The 21,736-nt window shown below is 35.3% G+C and overlaps 1 protein-coding gene across 3 annotated transcripts; it reads right to left on the bottom strand.

Moving 5' to 3' along the window:
• Window positions 1-3,698: 3,698 nt before the first annotated feature.
• On the bottom strand, window positions 3,699-9,022 carry LOC132638009 (protein MID1-COMPLEMENTING ACTIVITY 1-like). 3 transcript variants are annotated; one of them, XM_060355010.1, is made up of 7 exons: window positions 8,415-9,019; window positions 5,949-6,292; window positions 5,751-5,869; window positions 5,368-5,439; window positions 4,882-4,988; window positions 4,513-4,606; window positions 3,699-4,118 (listed from the first exon to the last, which is right to left on the bottom strand). In XM_060355010.1, the coding sequence occupies exons 1-7, from the start codon at window positions 8,892-8,894 to the stop codon at window positions 4,066-4,068; spliced, it is 1,269 nt and encodes a 422-aa protein (XP_060210993.1). In that variant the 5' UTR covers window positions 8,895-9,019; the 3' UTR covers window positions 3,699-4,065. The 3 variants fall into 3 exon arrangements, with proteins under 3 accessions (XP_060210993.1, XP_060210990.1, XP_060210997.1); XM_060355007.1 differs by lacking the exon at window positions 3,699-4,118 and having other exon boundaries at window positions 4,129-4,606; window positions 8,415-9,022; XM_060355014.1 differs by lacking the exons at window positions 3,699-4,118; window positions 5,368-5,439 and having other exon boundaries at window positions 4,129-4,606; window positions 8,415-9,021.
• Window positions 9,023-21,736: the final 12,714 nt, after the last annotated feature.

Genomic DNA, 21,736 nt, shown 5'->3' with positions numbered 1-21,736 from the left:
ACACGACTTCCTTTAATTCCCAATTGGGCAGTCAATTTCTACAAGCCTTTTTTTCTCAAATAAAGGGCTTCAATTTTCTTAACGTACGCCAGTATAAAAGTTCAATTATACAGGACTTTTATTAAAGGGAAAAAAGGAAATTCTTGTATGAGCTTTTGTAAAACTTCATTGATACATGCATTTGAAGAAGAAAAAAAAGGTTCTACAAGTCGGTGCCCTCGAGCGGAGCTAATACTTTGGTTATAGATTCGGTCGAATTCAGTAGCTTGTCTTCAAAATTTGTACTTGAATTATTTTTTTTATTAAATATGTATAAATTATTAATTTAGAACTCAGTAATCTTACGGGACTATACAGTAAAAGAAATTTCATGCTTGTATATTGGAGTTATGTTTGACAGAGATATTTCATTAAAAAATATTTGTGCAGTTTAATACTCATGTGGTTGTTTGTTTGGAGTATGGAGCATTGTCCTGTTCCTAATCCATGTTTCTGTGGAGTGTGGAGCATTCGTCTTCTTCCTAATAATATCATGCTGATGGAGGAAAATAGAGAGAGAAAATATTGTCAGATATTTATAATCAGACAAATATGTTTTATCCAATAAAGAAATCTTATGCTTCACTTGAGGGAAATGGATATAAGTGTAACCAAGAGCAGTCAGATCCAAACTTTTTTGTTTTTATTTTTTTATGCTCTTGAAGCGTATAAAAGAGTTAGCTGCTGACCTTTTAGAACCTTAACATATTAAAAGCCATTTTGCTTGTTGCGTTCTGTTTTGTTCTGTCCGAGTATGGATCTTGTTTGTTTTCTTGGAATAACAACTCAAAAGCACCAATCGTTGTTAACTATGTCATGTCCCAGCACATGGAATGTTTTTTATTCTAAAGAAAATTGATAAATCATATCATTAATTCATTTTGTGTGCTCACGACCAAAGTAAACTGATGCATTATGATCCCATGAAGCACGTTACACATTTTGAGTACGAGTTTTACAAAGTCTTGCCTCAACTTTTAGAGATGGGCAACGATACTAATATTGGGTCAATTAAGTCACATTTACCTTTTTATTCTCATATATAGGTGCTGATCAGAGTAGCCGGCATCCGATTCTTACCATGTAGCAGTAAGCCATCCACACTTCTTTCGGTGGTGGTCAGATATATACTCCTTCCCTCTTTAGGTTATATTTTTGGGTTGCACCCCATGAAATTCGTAGAAACTTATGACACAATATGAGTTGGATACTTACTCCTTCCGTTTCAATTTATTATCTTACTTTCCTTTTTAATCTGTTTTAAAAATACCTCTTCCTAATTTTGTAATTCCTTAATTTCAACATCTCACATGACATGTTTAATACCGCAAGATTAAAGAGCATTTTGATACATTAATTTTTTTTTTTTTAAATGATACATTAAATATATCTTTAGTTTAACACCACATGATTCAAAAATCTATTTTGTTTTCTTAAGTTTCGTGCCCAAACAAACTACGGAGTAAGAAATAAAGGGAATATGTATTTGGGTTCTGTTTCCTTACGTCACCTCGCAATGAGGCTTATTTTGTTAGGATGAGGCCTTCGGCTCCTATACCTGGAGCCTTGTTGCATGCTTGTGAGTTGTGTACATGATGATCTCGGCTACTTGGGCTCGTTGCGATGAGTGTCATGCTCTTGTTGGGTGGACGAAGTGCAGAAATTACCTCTTCAAGGGCCACTATTTAAAACATACTTTGAATTTATAAAGTATTTAAATTTTAGCTGCAACATAATCAAATTTCATAGTTGGAATGACATCTCTAACTTTAGACCTTCGCACTAAGCTTGATCAACTTCAAACTTTAAACTTATAGGCAGAAGTTTTCAAACTTAATTTGGCCCTAAAGTCTGAAGCAGTGACTTTGGGGCTAAAGTTTTAACATTTTTTTGCGCGGATTGCCCTTCTTTTGGGGTGGTCTTTAAATTTTGCCCCTCATATTTGTGGTCTTTAAATTATGCCCCTCATATTGCTGGTCTTTAATTTTTGCCTTTCGCATTGCAACTCTGAGCGTTCACGCAGAAATCATGAGGTTCTGAGTTCGAACCCCCGCTCAAGCATAAATTAAAAAAAAAATTGCAAGGCAAGGTTTGGGTCGCGTGTATGCCGGACCCGGCATATACTTGTTAAGGAATTACCAAATTTATGCCAGACCCAGCATACTCATGCCTTATGGGAAGACTTGGCATAAGTATGTCGGGTCCGGCATAACTTTAGTAATTCCTTAACAAGTTTATGCCGATGGGGGCATACTTTTAATGGGCAAACTTTTATGCCGGACCCGGCATAAACTTGTGAAGGAATTACCAAAGTTATGCCGGACCCGGCATACTTATGCCAAGTCTGCCCATAAGGCATAAGTATGCCGGGTCCGGCATAAGTTTGGTAATTCCTTAACAAGTTTATGCCGGTGGGAGCATATTTTTAATGGGCAAACTTTTATGCCGAACCCGGCATAAACTTGTGAAGGAATTACCAAAGTTATGCCGAACCCGGCATACTTATGCCAAGTCTGCCCATAAGGCATAAGTATGCCGGGTCCGGCATAACTTTGATAATTCCTTCACAAGTGTATGCCGGTGGGGGCATAACGAAATTTAAATTCTGTCTTGCGAATTTTTTTTAAAATTTTGACTGTGTGGGGGTTCGAACCTGGAACCCATGGGGTTTAACCAAAGGGCAAAATTTAAAGATTTCAAATATGAGGGCAAAATTTAAAGACCACCCCAAAAGAAGGGCAATTCGCAGAATTGCCCAAGTTTGAAACTTACGCCCATGGGTCATGAAATTTAAAACATCTAACGTTTGCAAACCCCTACCCCCCCTCGCCAATGCTCGATTTGAAATAATATACACTGCAAAGTGCAAATCAGTATGTAAACAAATTTCACATGCCTTAGCAAGAAAAGGAGGCAGTGCATCAATACAGCAACTCTGCAAGTAGCTTCATCCATGGTAAGTTCACATACAAATACAAATAACAAACCCACGGAATTTACATACTGATTTACAATAATATTACTTTTAAATGAGTTTCATGTCTTTGCAAGGTCAAGAAGAAATTCGGATAAGAAATCTGAAGTTTTCTCTTGTTATATAGTTTGTAATATTAGAGTAATTATTTAAACAATTACTTTGGGGTAACACAACATGTTTGTTCTGCAAAAAGAACGCAACCTTTCTAAAACCGAAGGCAACTACTTATCGGTCACTTTTAATTCAAATGATAATAGGCTTCTTGTATTTCAAAGGAGTGTCATCTTCTAACCCCATAGACAGACAATCACTCTTTATCACGCCTCAAGTCTTTCCTTCCCATTCTCTTCATCTAACTTCTAACAGCTCCCAGTTAAACTTCAACTTTTTGATAAAAAGATCTTAAGCTTTAGGTGCAAATAATTGCTCTAGTCTTAGGTGGTGACATACAATAAGTGTGATAAAGTTGGACAAGTTTTCGTCCTCTTTCCTAATCCCATTACATGCTTTCTTCCACATCACTACCACTACAAAGAAAAACGAACAGGAAAACTTAAATTTATTTGCTCTAATTAGTGTAATTACACTTGATTTTGCGCTCTTAAATTTTATCCAAATCTAGGTCGTCCAGTACTTTAAGAATTGACAATTTGGTTGTCAAAAATATAGGTATCATTCTATCTTAATTAATGGAAGAAACAAATGGGAGCTTAAATTGTCTTAACTAAGACTACTCTCATTAAGGTACAAGCCAACTTGTCCCCCTTGCATCTTGGACCTGATAAAACTGCCTGCATAAATTTCTACTAGAGATCCTTAGATCTTCGCAGGACTCATGTCTACTTAATCTAGCCATAATAGCAAAGATTGCAGCTTATATCTACAAAAACTTTATGTATACAATTCATAAAGCTCTATCTATTAATATTTACATCTGTAGAAAGATTTCCATAATGGCGTATCACCATCTGTACAAAAGAAAAAATTAGGATGTCCATGTGCATATAGAAGATTGCAAAGTTTGACCTTTTGTGGAATGCTCGAAGAGTTCAAGGCTGCATATACTGGTACGGGGGTGGAATCATTTTCCTTCCTTGACAACCTGCACAAAATTTAACTCTCCAGATTTTCATGGAATAATAATGTTACACCTAGAGAGGATAAATGAAGTACTGATAAGAGACTTTACTATGATATTTAGTAAACTATACATGTACATTTGCTATCTGACTTAGTTGAAACTCTTCCGAAAATTGGAAGTAAATACACACATAATCTCTATCCAGCTATTTCCTGCCATGGAATCCCAAAAGAGGAGAGAAGAAAAACATCATAATATTTTGTCATACACCTTTGACGTGTGTTTTTCTGATCTTGTCCGTTCTTTCTCACTGTACTGTTATGACTAATGTTTCACTCTATTGGATAACTATTAGCAAGTGAAAGTAGAATTTTCATTTCCAGGTTCACAAGGTAAAAGTACTGATATAGCACACCTTCAAAGTCTCTCAGTTCGAGTTCATGCCACTCTTGGATCATAGCACAACAGCAACAGAAAAGATGAGTAAAGAAATCATCACATGCGCCTCCCTGAAAACAGAACAAATGACATTGTTATCAATCAACAGCTCATATACTTATTTCTTTGCCCCGCACTCTGAAGCAAAATGCCTTAAACAGACAAAATCACAACTTTTTTTCTACCTCAAGTAGGATGCTATTAGTTCAATAATAAGAATAACATTTTCTTGCTATATTTCAATTCAACTTCAAAGCACTTCCTGTCATGCTACTGTTAGAGTTTTTGCCACCAAATTCAAATGACATGTAATCTTCAAAAATGTGAAATACCAATACATAAATACCTCAATAGTGAAAAGTCGTCTCAGCCTTCTTCTCACACAACAAGTATAACAGCAACAACCACAGAATAAGGAGTATGTCATCAGATCATTCAATGCATGTTCACGAGCTGCACGAATAATAGAAGCGTAAGTGTTTGTGATCAGTATTTCCCATGAAGGCACCATTTACATGTCGGTAAACAAGAAGATAGATCAATAGAGTACCAAGGCAGGTCACCATCAGTCGGTGCTAAATGCCAGTTTTGTCCCTAACGTTAATTTAAATGGTCCTCAAAGGAAAAATTTCAGAGTAATTATTTACAGCTTACAAGTACCACACCCATTCTCTACCCCTCAAAAGAAACTGTCATTATTTCAAGAGTGTTGAGAAATAAAAGATGAAGTCCCTCTAGGGGTACCCGTGGACAATAAAAATCAAGAGATCACTTGGATATCTATATTGAACTTGGTCTTAGATGAAATTAGTATAAAATGTGTAACACTTACTTATTGTCCCAAGTGACACCAAACTTGCAATTCTTGAAAATATGCCACATGGGTAGATGCATGCTTTCAAACCTGTTTGCAGAGAATGAGAAGACAGGTGCTTGAATTTAGTTGCAGGAGTACAACAGCAATTATCTGATATTGATATTCATGATAAGGTTTCATGATCAACAATATCTTTGAGACAGAGTGGAACCTAATTATGGTATGTTAACCTATGGACAAAATGAAACGAAAAATCACGTGGTCGATATAGCTGACCTTTTCCAGTAGTACGAATCGCTACCATATGATTCATAAGCACGTATAAACACAGAAAAGGAAAAGGATAAACTCCCTATGGATACAGGAATTTATAAGACTTAGAGGTTCCATGAACTCACTTAAACAAGGTTCATTGCAACAGTCAAAGAGGTCAGTTTGCCACTTTGATTTTTCTTGATGTTCATCCTGTGAGGCATTCACCATCTCCACCTGGCCAACTTTTGCAGTTGATACCCACCTGTGCCATGAAACTAATTCTTCAATAAACTGAACATGCTGGAATAGTTCCGAGTCCTCAGTGGTACATACAACTTTACCCAGTTCCTATGTAAGGTTGCGCATTGAGAGCAAGAAACTTTTCAGCTGGCACACTAATGACATTTTGTGTCACGTCAATAAGATGCTCAATAATTCTACACTGTTTGGGGTCATTGTTTACTTGTGACTGATGTAGCTCAAGATGTAACTTCTCCTTTTCCTCCTTGAGAGCCTCGTGGAATCTCAAATCAGGATATCGTCTAGATAGTGACTTCTCTAATACATTTGCATCTTTCTTTGATCGATCAGGTTTCAGTATTGCTCTTTGGGCCTCAACATCCTCTTCGTCTAGAGTGTATTCGCGATCATCACCTTCTATGGCTTCCAATCTTTCGTGAACATTCTGTAACATTATTACAAAGATGTTTTTGATATCTGAAGAGAAGTTCATGAAATTGCTGACTTATATGAAGTGCTCCGGAACAATGTTCAAATGGAGTTAGTGCACAAGCATAATAGTCCGAAATAAAAATTGGATTAAACCGGCTTAAAACCTCTAGAAGAATGTCTTGGAAGATCATACAGGAATTCCTAGAAAGTAAAATTACTGGTGCAAAAAGCTAATTAAGATTACTAAGAGACGTAAACTTGAAAGATTATCTCTTCAAAATATTGCCAAAGTATCTGCCACATCTTGATACAACAGATTTTAGACTGACTGATGAGCAGAAATGGAATTCTAGAAACTTTAATTTGCAATGTTAGCCAGCTTGGAAGCTCAAAATAAACGATAAAGAGTTTTATCTGTCATAGGAGTACTGGAAACTTATTAGGCACTTCCAGTGTGGAAATATGGCAGTCCCCCTTCCATCTTATATGGAGTATAACACTTTTCTTTCTAATTTGCTGTAAAGGATTGACATCTTTTTATATCTTTCACAATAATTATCCTTAGTGACATAGTCTTACCAGAATTGTCATAGCATATTAAAGACCAATAGATACTTATGGTAAGTTATGTACATTCAGCTTATGTGTAAAAGGTTTCTTATTTTTTCTTAAAATTGTGTCAAATTGATCAGTGTTAGATAAAATGAAACAGAGGGGGAATTAATTTAGAAACACATTCGTTTAGCAACACCATTGAAAGGAACAACTTATTGGTTTCATTTTAAGCATTAGACCATCATCCAGGACAGTAAGCATATGTATTACATGTAAAAAAAAGAGAAAAAGGAAATAAAGTAATTTAAGGTTTAGATTCAAGCATAAACATGAAGGAAATTTCTAACCTAGGGAATCTAGATACGCTTAGAAGCATTTCACAAGCTAATAAGTTGAAAATTGCTCGCACCTCTTGATTCTGTGATCACCGTGGGCTTTTGAAGCTTTTACCTTGAGGTAGGCCAAAAGCTATCGTTAAGGTAAATCAAGAACACCCAAAGGATCAACTAGGAGTTCGGATGAGTATCTGAGTTGTTGAAAAAGCTTGCGAAAGTTAATGTTGTGTTTTGGGCATGAATTTCAGTTGAAACTTATGAGTAAAATCCACTACTTTAACTGAAACATCACATTCATCCACCACAGTGACTAGAGTCGGAGCTAGCATGCTCACTGCAGCTCGGTAGAACCCAGTAGCTTTGGCGCAAACCGTATATTTATGTTAAAAAAATCACTTAAATATGTATGAACATTTGATCAAGAACCTAGTAACTTCCATTTTTAAGAATCTAGAACCCGTAAACTCAAAATCCTAGCTCTGCCTATGATGTCAGTGACAGCCAAGCAATCGTCCTCTAGTTGGGGATAAAATCCAACGGCCGATTGCTGGCTTTGAATAACCAGCCCAGCAGTAAGCTCAATTCTTCCATTATAAGGAGGTGAACTTGCATGCGAGCCAACGTATCAAACTCATATCTCGATATTTCACTTTAAGTTCAAAAATCTAATTTTATTATCTGCAAATACTCATACGACATAAACACTGAAGTCAGGACTGATTTATAGCATGTTTGTCCAAGCTCTCAAAATCTGCTTATTTTGAAAAGTGCTTTATGTCAGAAGTGCTTTCTGAAAAAGCCATTTTGAATGGTAGGAGTTTGTTTATGGCTAATTAATTTTAAAAAACACTTATAAATATTAGAGAAGTACTTTGTGGTTACAAATATTTCAAAAGTACTTCCGAGGAAAAACTACCCTCTTTTAACTCTGAAAATTAGATTATGCTACTAGTCAAAAACATTTATTCCCAAACCCCACGCCCCACACACACAAAAAAAAAAAGCTTGGCTCAATTTTCTAAAACAAGCACGTTATGGGTTCGAGTCACACTGGAGGGGAAGTGTGAAAACACTATAAATCCTCCTAAATGGGAGGGGAGAAAAAAAAAAAAAAACCAAGCACGTTTTCAAAAAAATAAGCATTTATGGCTGACAGGTTGTTATTAGCAAAGAGGTAACTGACCTAACTGGACATAGCTCAAAGACTCACCATATTTTGACAAGTTAACAAAGAAGAGAAAGTACCTGCATTCGAAACTCATGGACAATCGCAATCAAGGGAACCAGCTTCAGGTACCGATCAATCTCATTCTGAACCCGACGAAACTGATAAACAACACTCCATCCCATGGCAAGCATGTAAAAGCAGCTCTTCTCTTTGCAACTATCAACCAACTCCAAGGCATTCTGTAGAGCCTCATCTAACCCTTCAAGTGGCTCTGCTGTAGCCGACAGCTTCATCAGGTCAGTCGACTTTAGCTTCTCTAACAAGTTTCCGATCAGTCTCACGTGCACTGCTAACTGCTCGCAGTTCCTTTTATGTGTAGCGGCGTGTTTGGCTGAAGTAATGATTAAGTTGATGAGTCCTAGAGCGTTTACACCTGCTACCTGAGCAATGTCTTCCATCTTCTTCTTCTTCTTCTCTGCTCCAGAGGTGTGAATGCATTTGTTTGGCTTTTGGTTATGTTGAATGTTTTTCGTCCTTTTTGGCCTAGGTTTGAACATCACTTTTTTGTAATTCTGCTTAACCTATGACTAACAATTTATTACTTATTCGGTCTTAATTTATGTGATATAATTTAATTAAGCATAAATTTAAGAAAATAAGAAAAAAAAAAGTTGCGATCGAAAACAAGTCTCAGATATTTGTGTCACTATAAAATAAAAAAATTTAAATTAAATTATTTTTAAATATAAAAATATCTCATTTTTTTTAGGATAGACTAAAAAAAAGTGTATCGCATAAATTGGGACAGAGGAGCGAAACATATCTCGAAACTGATTAGACTAAGTTTTTGAATATAATCGTCAAAAGACGTGTGACAGCTTAATTTGCTCATAAACTTCGTCCACATGATAGCCGGCTCATTAATATCCATGTATGTTTGATAAATAGTTGATGATAATTCAGGTAGAAAATGCAACTAAAAAAAAATGATACTTTGAGCCTGTTTAGATGGGCTTAAAAAAAGCAGTTATAAGCCAAAAAAATAAGTTGGATAGCCCAACTTATTTTTTTCAGCTTATAAGTTTTTTTTTAATCTAAGTCAAACGGGTCAACTTATTTTTTTAGGCTTATTTTAAACATAAAACATCTTATAAGTTAGTTAGTCAAATACTCAAAAAAACTGAAAAAGCTTGAGCAACTTATAAGCTAAGCCAAATGGACTCTTTATGTGGGCTTTTACCATTATCTCCTTCTTTTTAACTTTGATTTTGATGAGTCGAGAAAAAGTAGAGTCGACGGTGGCGCACTGTGCTTGCGAGGGAAATAGTAATTGTCGGTGTACAAATAAATCACTGTCCTTTTGAATTTATTTATTTATATACACTTTTTTGGAAAGGATTGTGTTGGAAATGATCTTGGTAGTAATTTTTGGTTAGTGGGTTGTCGTGTAAGCTAATTTCCTCCGTTTCCTTTTTTTCCTAGTAAGATGTGATTGACCCGTCACATCATCATGCCACCTAGGCGCCACGTGAAATTATTTTTGTCATGTAGGAAGCTTATGTGGATACTTACATGGAGAGGAGACTAGCTTATGTGAGAAGGTTCTAGAGAAATATGGAGATTTCTCATGGAAGATCTTAGAACCTTATGAAATTGTATGAAAGTCCTTAGAATAATCTAGTTGTGTAGAGATTTCTAGAATAGGGACTTATTTGTAAATATGTAGGGACTTGTATAATAATTATTATTTACATACTAGTCCCTAGGTGAATAGTATAAATAGGAGGGTTGTTCACACCCAATTTTGTCTCGCCTCTCATCCGAAATATCTATTTACGCTTCTAATATTTTTGGCAACTTAAGAAATAATTATTTATATTTTTATTATAATTATTAGTTTTTATTAATACCGGCATTTCATTATTCTATTGTAATCACTAGCTATTGTTATTTTTTATTATTACTGTTATTACCATTATTATTACTATTATTATTATTATTATTATTATTTTGTTATTAGTATTATTACCAGTATTATTATAACTCGCATTTCAACATTTTTACCATCCTATGCACACGCATTGCATTTATTTTCGCGCAATCAAATAATAACGCTTATTCACTATTGACTTTCAAACATTATTGCACGGCTATTACGACATCATTTTTATCCGAGCGCCAATAGTTACATATTTTTATGTTAGGTAATATTTTAGCACACGTTAGAATATAGTTACTTAAACTAGGTCTTTTATTTAAATTTAGAAGCCCAATTTGTCTCTTTCATTCAGCCCATATTAATTCTGTCCATTTACAATCAGCCCATTCTTTTAATTCACCAAATCAATTAACCCACTATTTTCATCCGACCAGCCCACATTTTAATCCAATACCCAACCCATACTTTAAATTCCGCAGCCCACTACCCGTTTCTATTCAGCCCACTACCCGGACCCGGTCCGCCTTATTCAACTTAATGAACCACTAGGGTTCTTCGCTTCCTTTCCTTCACGCCCCCCCCCCCCCCCCTCAGCGCCTCTCTCTTCTTTTCCTCTCTCTCTTCGTCGACAAAACAGGGCAAATCACAGACGCCTTTCGTCTCCATCAGGCCATGTATAGCCATTTCGGGGAAGGAAATTGATGACCCGTCCTTCCCCCATCCGTATTCAGTCGTTGAAAGAGGGCAGAGTTTTGTTTTCTTCTTCTTTCCCTTTGACTTGCACCCGAAAACCTTAATGGAGTTTTGTCTTGTTCATGAACCCGAATTGCTTTTTATCAGTTCTTTTTATTTTGGGTACGAGGCATTAATGGGTTTTGTCTGATTCGGATGACATAGCCAGCATCCCCAACGTTTGAAAATTTCAATTTAAAATCCCGCTCAATTTTCTTTTAGAAGGGGAGAAAACCCTAGAAAAGCCCCTATAAATAGTTGTTTTGGAGTCATTAAAGAGGTTCGTTTTTAGCTGCACAAAATCCCCCTAAAAAAAAGAGTTCTTTCACTCAGTCGCCAAAATCCCCTAAGCAATTTTAGTTTTATCAGTCTGGTATTTCTAGATATCGAGTTAAAAGATTGAATCATTTTTCTGTTTTCCTTTGCTTCTGGGATTGCCTTAAATATGAGTGCGTACGGGTTTAGTAATCGTAGTGTTCGAAGTTGTATATCGAAGCCCCGCACCCTGTTCGCTGCACTTGAAGAAGGTCAGTAAAATCCATATTTTTTTTTATCTTCCAGCTCTTGTATGTAGTGTGTTTGTATGCTTAATTTGCTGTTTAGTTCAACATGTCACTAGGATGCGCTTAAATGCTTATATGATGTAGTTTCACTGTCTCACTTAGTTATTTGTTGTTAGTTTGCCTTCATTATGCTTTAGTTTGGTTTGAGACACGATTGAATGCTCTTGATTAATATTTAGTTTGCATTATACTTATAGCAAGCCTGTTAGTTTAAATATATCCGAAAGCATTGTGTAATTTGACCATGTTAAGCATGTGTCTTGTGTTAGTTGAATGATCTAAAGTGGAGTTTAGATATGTTAATTTTGAATCTGATTGCAAGTATGGTTTAGTCTAGTTTAGACTATTATTTGCTTGAGTACTGGTTCTGTTAGTCTATTATTATGGTGGATGTAATGCTATGATTGGTCTGATGAAGTTTAGTGTGACCGAGGCAGCCAACAATGTTGTCGTGACGAGGGAGGCTAAGATCGAGGCTCCCAAGCCACCAGTGTTCAAAGGGGTTCGTGATGCACAAGAGGTGGAGAACTTTCTTTGGCACTTGGAGAACTATTTCAGGCATGGAAAAGTGAGAGACGATGAGGCCAAGATCAACACCGCTGTGTTGTACCTAACAGAGACTGCCATGCTATGGTGGAGAAGAAAGGTCGCCAATGCTGACAGAGGTCTATGCATAATCAACACGTGGGATCAGTTCAAGAATGAGTTCAAGCGACAGTTCTTCTCAACTAATGTCTTGTACGAGGCAAGGCGCAAATTTAGAGAGTTAAAGCAGATAGGGAGCATTCACGAGGAGTTCACCACCCTTATGCTTCAAATTACCAACCTCACGAGCGATGACTTGTTATTTCACTTCATGGACGGGTTGCAGAACTGGGCTAAGCAAGAGTTGCAACGCCGGCAAGTCAATGATATAGACCAAGCCATAGTGGAGGCCGAGTCTTTGATGGATTTCAAGCATGACAAACACGACAAAGGCAAAGGTCATGAGTCAAGGGGTGGTATCATGCCCCATTTTTAACGGGTTAAAACTAGTTCACAACTTATGACTATGTTCCTCTGATTTTGCAAATTTTCAGAGTCGTCACCTAATTTTATGAAATATTAGGAAACCATTAAAAAAAGAGTAAACTCCATTTTTTAGTCTTTGAAACCTGTGAGATTCTAGGTGAGGGTTTTATTTACCCCGAGGGGAAGGTGTTAAGCATCCCTCAGAGCCTATCCGAGGACAGTCTTTAAACTTAGCTTAATTAATACTAGAGGGGGATTATTTCTTATTTATTATCACCTATTTAAAGAATTGCAGAAAAGAAAACTACGCTCTCAAAACTATTTGTATAAAAAAGAGATTTTTAATGTAATTGTAACTATGCGAATAAATGCATATATATAAAGGAAATAGTTAATGCTAATGTGTGCATGAGAAAAATATGTATGACATTTGTTTTATCTAGAGTAATATGGATAATATAGAATAAGAGGATATATATATATATGTATATATATATATATATATATATATATATATATATATATATATATATATATATATATATATATATATATATATATATATTATAAGAAAATAACGTGTATACGTGATATGTGTATCATGGGTAACTAAAAAAAATAGTTATTGATGACATGATAGTACTATATAGATGTATATATGTAAAGACGACCGAGAGAATTAATGGAAATAAGGTAGTATATGTATGGTACGTGTTTAAAAAAATATAGTATGTAGGCATACTCATTGTAAAGTTATATGTACTAGAGATGTATATTATTTACAAAAAGAGTATAGGTGTATTTTTTAAAGATTAGGTATAAATATGATTATTGTATATAAGGACAGTATATATAATATAGAGTATGAAAATATATATTTTTTATGAGAAGATAATATATACATGAAGTATGTTTATCGTATGTAAAAATAGTATAAAGAGTTATACTTTTAGAAATAGCCATGAAAAATATAATATGTATAAGTACCGTGATATATATATATATATATATATATAAGTACGCACATAGTGTAAAGATGATTGGATGATTTAATTAAAAAAAAAAAAATAGTACATACATATATACAAAAAATAGAGTATGTACCTCGTAGCTCTCGTAAAATAACTTTGACCACTATACTTAAGCCCTAATATAAAGTTCTTAATTAAACACAAAGATTTTGACCTACTCCATATGTTAGCATTAAATAAAAATGATTGCCTATGAAATATGCATCTTACTCTTTTGAAACCCCTATTTAGATCACTAATTTTTGTTAAAACGAATTTAAATAGAAACATTAGTTTGTTGAGCGATTAACTCAAAAAGGATTTTTATTTTTTCAGTTAATTTCCTTTAGTTGGAAATCATTTTTTAACCTGACAGTGCATAGACAAAAATTGAAAATGTTGGCAATTATCATTTCTAACACGCCTAAGCCAAGATTAATTATCCAAGGGGAGAGGAAAAGTAGTGACTAAATTTACCATCATACTTAACTATTTTTCCATAAGTTCCTACACAAGCAAGAAACAAGTGCGCTACAAATACAATCCATAAAAAATGTTAGTCAAGAATATAAACATGTATATACATGATAGCACGAAGACACGAAATTTAAAGGGAGGAAGGAAGACGGGGATGCTAGACACGAGCGAAGGAGGCTGCTACTGGTTTCTTCTATGATCTGGGTGGGATCCGGAGTTGCCATAACTCCAAACACTCCCAAGTGTTGCATCATAAAAAAAAAAGATAAAGATAAGAATTAGTGATACCCTTAATTGATTTTAATAATGCCAAAATCGAATGAGTAAAACGTGCCCAAGAACAAATAATTTGCTGGATTTAGCACCAAATATTCAGCCAACTTTGGAAAGAGATCAACCTGACTTAAGTAAATGTCTCAAAATAAAGCAAATACACCACGATCTAACTTATGCGCATTAGGTGACGAACCTAAGCTCTACAGTATTTAAAAGTCGAACAATTTTCACACCTTTATGTGTAGTACATCTCTTACTTACAGAACCATTATAGGCAACCAAATGAGTTTAAACAATTCTAACCAAACCAAACATTTTAGTGAATAAATGAGAGTTAATTGTTATGCTAGGCTATGGTACTTCAAAATAGGTTCAAAATAAATTATGTTCGGCTTCCCAGATCTCTAATACTTCCATGATGCTATATGGGTGATCAGAAAAGCCAACACACTTATCATCCCATTGTCAAACCAGCACAAAAAGAAACATCTTCACAGAAGGAAAAGAGAAGTCCTTTCAAGTTCTTAAAGCATTTGTGGCTCCAAGTTGTAAAACCCCAAAATTATAGGTATGTATTTTCAAACAAAAAAAAAAAAAAACAAGTTGGGCAGAGAACCTTATTGGTATATTTTCACACACACAACAACCTCCAAAGTAGCACAACAAGTAGTCTTATTTTAATACCTGGTCATTTTGTTCAAGATTTGGAAGAAAAAGTACACGAGACTGGTTCTATAACGATACCATAGCCCGACCGGTTTAGCAGAGAAAAGAGGAACATGATTCAAATGGTTTTATACACCCATTTTTAAACTGACAATCCAACTCAAACATGTTCGGGTCTTAAATCTAACATGATGCAATCATGGCTTATATAAGACTCAATTGGAGAATTACAAACATGCCATTTGATTGTTCCAGCAGGTTCACATTTTTTGAAGATCTTATAACCACAACTCTTTAGAAATTAGGCTCTATGGACTTAAATCAAGTCCTAATGATGTACCTCAACTAAAGACATTGAATTAAAAAAGAGGTCTCACGACTCAACTCATCAATCATGCTTAGATAAAGGATTTTTACATCCAACCATGCTCCCAGAACAAATTAAAGCTATTATTTTCAATTGAAAAACTAAACTCCATTATTCCACATAGTTTATAAAGCCAGTTGTTCTCTAAATACCAATTGAGCATCTGCTCAAGCCTGCTCAAGCAGGAAATAACAACCACAGTTTCACATTACTAGTAAATCACGATGAGCATAAATGTCTTGTTTTACTCGGTTCTAATAGCATGATTTTAGAGTTAAAAAAGTGCATCAAACTTTAGGCTTATGCATATGCCTTCATTTGCCCTTTATCTTGACAGATCAGAATTCCAAACACAACCATAACCTATGGTAATTCTTCACATAACTGATTTCCACACCAAAAGAACAAACCACAGCTTCTTTATTATTCTTTTTATCCCCTTTTACCAAACAAACTGTACCTTTATTAGCTATACTCAGTTTTAATCAATTTGATAACCCCAAAGGAAAGCTTCACATGCATATTTGAACTAAAAAACAGGTATTTAGATTCTTCAAATACATTACTACACTAATTTAAGGATCTCAACTAAAATAGAAAAGATAGGAATATACAACACTTTTTCCCTCATCATTTTAACATGATACATAATAAATACTTGGAGAAAAGAAGCAGAACTCGTTAGACATTTATTCACACATACGAGAAAACAAACAAATACTAAATGTACATATAAGCTCCTATCATATTCTCACAAATCAGTGGATTTCCTCTTTTTCTTAAATTCATAGCTTCTATCAGTCATAGTGATTTACGTAGGAACATCCCAGATTTTAACAAATAAATAAAACAGAAAAATTAGCCAAGCGACTAAGTTAAACACATATTTGACGAATTTAATTTTCACAAATCGGTAGCTTTTCCTTTAATCAAGACAAGTAACTTTTCCCTAATCAAAACAGTAACTCTTTTTTTTTTTTTTAAAACCAAAATATTATCCTTTTTCTCTAATAAAAAATGGTATCCTCTTTCTCTAATCAAAATAGTAACCTTTCTCTCCAACCAAAATAGTAACTTTTTAACCAGAAAACAGTCGCTTTTTAATTTTTTTTTAAAAAGTAGCTTTTTGTTTTTTATATATCAAAAACAATAACTTTCTTTTCCGGAACAAATATAGCTTTCTAACGTATGAAGCATATTTAATCAACTATGTAAAACTTCAAAAAATTGATATAAAAGAGTCATCTTAAGTTAAGAAGGTCTCATGGACACGGTAAAAGAAAAGAGATGACATATACCCACAAAAATTTGAACTGAATCGCGTTTCCTTTCCTTTTTAACAGATTACCATCGAAAAAATACCACAACATTCTCCCAGCAGAGAGGAAAGCAAATGTGACAACGAGAAGAGTCAGTTTAGACTTCATGTTAAGTCTTAAAGCTTAAGATCTATGATCTGCAAGCAGTGTGCCAAGATACAAGATGCACAAAACTAAAACAAACTGATTATGTATCTATGAATATGGCTAAGTTCACTCAAACCTTTCCAAATCCTGTAGCCTTAATTCTTAAACAATGAGAACAAAACTTACTTAAAACTTAGGATGAATTTAAATATTACATGCTTAACATGAAGAGGATTTGACACAATCTTCGCAGCCTATTACTTCCTAACTCCTTTTACTATCCGTTGTTATAAAACTTCAAAATTCGCGCAAAATAATGATTCAAATACTAGTTTCCTTCTAAAGGAATGGTGAAGTGATCTTTTATAAGTTGCAACGTACGTAGTGATCTTTATATACTGATTTCAACAGAAAAGAGGACGAAGCAGTCCCTCAAGATTAAAGAAAAACTAATTTAGAGCAAGACGACAACACTGTTCACATGTTCTTCAAGCTAAATCATCATTCTTTCTAAGTGAAATAGCTTGTATTAACCATTTCGTCACATATTCAGAGCACACAGAGCAACAAACAGATTTAAATAGGTCGAGAACGACTACATTTTACTTCTAAGAAATTAAAGACGAAGAGAAGACGAGTGTGATTACGGGACAACGAACTGAGGCTTGTCGTTGTCAAGTATCCGAATCCGCTTGAAAAGCTTGTTGTTGAGTCAAGAAGACAACCAAAGAGAACTTAGAGTTAAGGAGATTTTTGTGAGAGTAAGAAGCTTAAAAAAAACAGTGAGGAATTTTCCAATCGCTGAACTTTTGCGAAAATAAAGGGATTTTTTTTTATTTCAATACAACTTTAAAGTAAAAATAAGTTTTTTTTTCTCAAATTCGCAGCCTATTTCAAGAGGGATTTTCAGCCTTTAAAAAACTTATCTAAAACAGCCCAGGAAGGCCGTATTTATAGGCAAATGCTGAGGGGGTTTCAACAGCTTCCTTAAGAGGCTTTTGCCTTTAAAAATCGAATTAAAAAAGGGGGGGGGGGGGTAAATCTGAGATGGATTTGAGAGAAGAAGAGTTGTTGGGGGTATAACATGATCGATTTCTCTTATTACCCACTGAATCGAAGGAGATTCATGCTTGAAACCGGAGGTTCAACGCATCCCTCTTCTACAGGGGTTGAAACGACCTCCTATTGGACCCTTTCGGCTCTGCCACCACGTCAATCAAAGAGAAAGGAGACGTGGTAGCAGTGGAGGCGGCGAAAGCTACAACCCAACCGATTTCGATGTTTTGGGTTAAAGAGAGAGCGGGCTGTTTGGTTCCCTGGTCTGATGGGCGTGGTGGTGGTGGTGAGGTGACGGACGTGACGAGGTGGAAGGGGTGGCGGCGATGGTTAGGTTGAAGAGAGAGGAGATGAGCTAAGCTTTTGGTTAGGGGGCTGTTTGGTTAGTTTAGTGGGTTTAGTTGAAATGGTTACTGACTTGGGGTTTTTTTGTTTTTGTTAGTTTAGGTAGATTTGGGCCGGGTCGGGTCGATGGGGTTTTGGGCTGGGGCGGTTCAGGTTGGTGCGGAATTGGGCCAGAGGTGTTGGGTTGCTCATTTAATTTGGAGTAGAAGGGAATTGGCCCATTATTATGTAGATGAATTAATCATCCTAATTCCTTTTCATTTTGAACTAATTAAAATATGCTTCTTTGTCCTAATTAATTCTCAAAAATTTGTACATATGAAAATTATAATCCAAGTAATTTAATATACGTATTTAGTTTTAAAATAGAATAAACGATAATTAACATAGTAATAAATATGATTAAAGGAAAAATGTCAATGCCAATATTGATATAGGAATATCAACACTATTTTTTGAGTGATTTAATTGTAAAGAATGATGTTTAGTAATTTTTATAATAAAAAATACGGTGTTTGGTAATTTTTAAGAAACAATAAGAATGTTCTTAACTTAGAGAAATATATCTCGAAAAATAGCGTAATAATTAATGAAAATATTCCAAACTCATTCTGGCGAATTTTCAGGACTGAGAAGCATAGTGAAATTAATTAAACGAAAAAAGAGAGCCAAAATTGGGTGTCAACAGGTGGCAATGCCAAAGGTGTGGGAGACCGTGGTAAGAACAAGAAGTCTCAACAATACTACTCCAGGACTCAAAATGCCAACAAGTTCGATGGCAAAAAGTCAAATGGTCGTCAGGGTTATGCTGAGAAGAAGGCGCAGATCGAGAAAAAGGGATGCTACATACGTGGAGGACCACACGGCTTCAGAAATTGCCCCGACTTGAAGAGCCTCAATGCAATGGTTCGTGAACGAAAGGAGCAGACGCAAGGAAAGAGTTCAGGCACTGCACAGTTAGGTATGATAAGCATATGTGGCGCTGTCAAGGAGCAACCCATCCAACCCGACGAGAATAGAAATCAATACGTGGATCTCACTATAAACAACAAGCTCGCTCGGGCATTGGTGGATTGGAGCGACTCATAATTTTGTGACCGAGGCTGCAGCGAACAGACTAGAGTTGAAGCTCGCTCCAATTAACGCCCTCATTAAGACCGTGAATGCTAAGCCAGAAAATGCTCGTGGTGTAACTAATGGCGTTAGTGTCAAATTGGGCGATTGGAAAGGTACGACAAATTTTACCGCTATTACTATGGATATCTTTGACATTGTTTTGGGGCAAGAATTCTTTAGACATTGCCACGCGATGATCGATCCCTACCTCCAATGTCTCTTGGTCATGGAGCGATAAGGCGCTTGCATGGTGCCTATAGTGACTATATCACATGAACAGGGCCATGCACAACTTTCAGCTATGCAGCTTGTCGAGGGGCTCAAGAAAGAGGAGCCAACATTCATGGCAACCATTACAAGTTTGAAGGAAGATAATGGTACCCAAGAGACTCCGCCGCCTTGGATAGATAATTTGCTCGAAGAAAACAAAGATGGTATTTCCGAAGAGCTACCTAAGAGCTTGCCTCTTAGGCGTGAGCAGGATCACAAGATTGAGTTAGAGCATGAACCGGAAAAGGGTCAAGTCATGCACCGATTACCGTCACTGCCTCACACGATAGCGAGATTGAGGCTATCATTGACTACTAGGCCAGGCGCAAATAAGGGCAAAAGGACACTGCCATGTTCCTCATATATTGGAAGGGGAAATCACCGGAGGAGGCCGCATGGGGGCGGTACGAAGACTTGTGGCAATTTAAAAACAAGATTCGAGAGTTTATACAGCAACATTGCGCTGCGGTCGTCGCCACATCTGGTGGGGGGGAGTGTGATGACCCACCACATCATCATGCCACCTAGGGGCCACGTGAAACTTGTTTTGCCATGCAGGAAGCTTATGTGGATGCTTACATGGAGAGGAGGCTAGCTTATGTGAGAAGGTTCTAGAGAAATATGGAGATTTCTCATGGAAGACCTTAGAACCTTATGGAATTGCATGGAAAGTCCTTAGAATAATCTAGTTGTGTAGAGATTTCTAGAATAAGGGCTTATTTGTAAATATGTAGGGACTTGTATAATAATTATTATTTACATACTAGTCCCTAGGTGAGTAGTATAAATAGGAGGGTCGTTCATTTGTAAATCATCAAGCAAAATCAATCAAGTCTTCTACAACAAAAAGCTTCGTTCTAGCAAATTTCTTTTGTCTTTCTCAATTACTATTCTCTTAGCGATCTTGAGTATAGTAAACTAGGCTGACTTGGCATAACAAGATCGTGAGCAAGTTGTGCAAGAACGTGAGCTAGTTGTCAAGTGCCGCATGTGCGCTTAGTTGAAGACTAAGGACGTGACAAAGAGCCCCTTAAGAAAATATTACTCCCTCCATTCCAAAATAAGTGTCCTTTTAGACTTTTTATTTTGTTTCAAAATAATTGACGCTTTTTGATTTCAAGAATATTTTGGATAGATTCTACCAAAATTGCCCTTGTTTAACTAATCAAGATTCATTAATTACATTTTTTTTCTAGACATTTAATTATATAAGCACAATATTTTATGTCAAATGAAATGGTGTTCACATTATACATAGTATCATGCTAGGATAACTTTTCTCCTTTTATCACGTTTTTAATTATCTTTTCCCTAATTATTTTATTTTATTTTCTTACTGAAGTTTTGTTTTATATTTTTGGATAATTTGTTAAATTATTGGCGATGAATTATGGATAGATAAATTGAATAGGAATTTTATTAAAAATCATGACAAGGCAGATTTGTACTAAATGTTTAAGTTAATGATTTTATTGGAGTGGATTAAAAGTTCAATCCAGCCAGTGGTTTCATTTAATCCAGCTCGGGCATGGGTAATTTAATTTTTTCAGCAACGTACATTTAACAGCTCCATTAAATTTTCAATCATAATCTAGATTTAAAATTGAAATTTTTGTTAGTTGAAGGTTTAATGATACCCCCTCATTAATTGTTCATCCAACTAAAGTTTTAATTAACTACTACTCAATACCCAATGTTAACTTAAAATATAATCAGGGGTAACTTGGTAAAAACACTCCTAATTTTCTAGGAGTGAGCAATTTCTTAAGGGGTGTGCATGAGCTAAAAGAGTCACTTATTTTGGAATGGAGGGAGTAAAATTTTAAGTAGGAGGGAATTTGACTATTTTAAATTTGTGTATGTCTTAATATATAATTCTCTTCATTTGATAATTATTTTATCTATGTGTTATCTTTTCATAATTGAAGTGTATGTAAGTCTTCAAAAATAATTACTATGAAGGATAAATTGGGGAAAAATAATAAATTTTTTCTTTAACTTCTAAGATGACAAATAATTTGAAGTAAAATCCCACTTTATTCCCTTCACATTTCGAATAGGAATGATAACCCCCTTATGCAATAATTTTTCGATAAGATTGTTTTTTTCTTCATAAAAATATTTTTTTCTAGAACTAAGATACAAAATAACTCTTATTTTATTAA

Source organism: Lycium barbarum, chromosome 1 (genome assembly GCF_019175385.1).
Source record: "Lycium barbarum isolate Lr01 chromosome 1, ASM1917538v2, whole genome shotgun sequence".
Lineage (NCBI taxonomy): Eukaryota > Viridiplantae > Streptophyta > Magnoliopsida > Solanales > Solanaceae > Lycium > Lycium barbarum.
Note: the sequence above shows the minus strand (reverse complement) of the source record. Positions and strands in the feature narration are given on the sequence as shown.

Coding starts and splice junctions, on each gene's coding strand:
- LOC132638009 (XM_060355007.1), bottom strand. CDS start 8,894: ATGTTCAAACCTAGGCCAAAAAGGACGAAAAACATTCAACATAACCAA. Junction 6,293..8,414: donor TCCATGAGTTTCGAATGCAG/GTACTTTCTCTT, acceptor ATAATGTTACAG/AATGTTCACGAAAGATTGGA. Junction 4,989..5,367: donor GGTGTCACTTGGGACAATAA/GTAAGTGTTACA, acceptor TTATTCGTGCAG/CTCGTGAACATGCATTGAAT.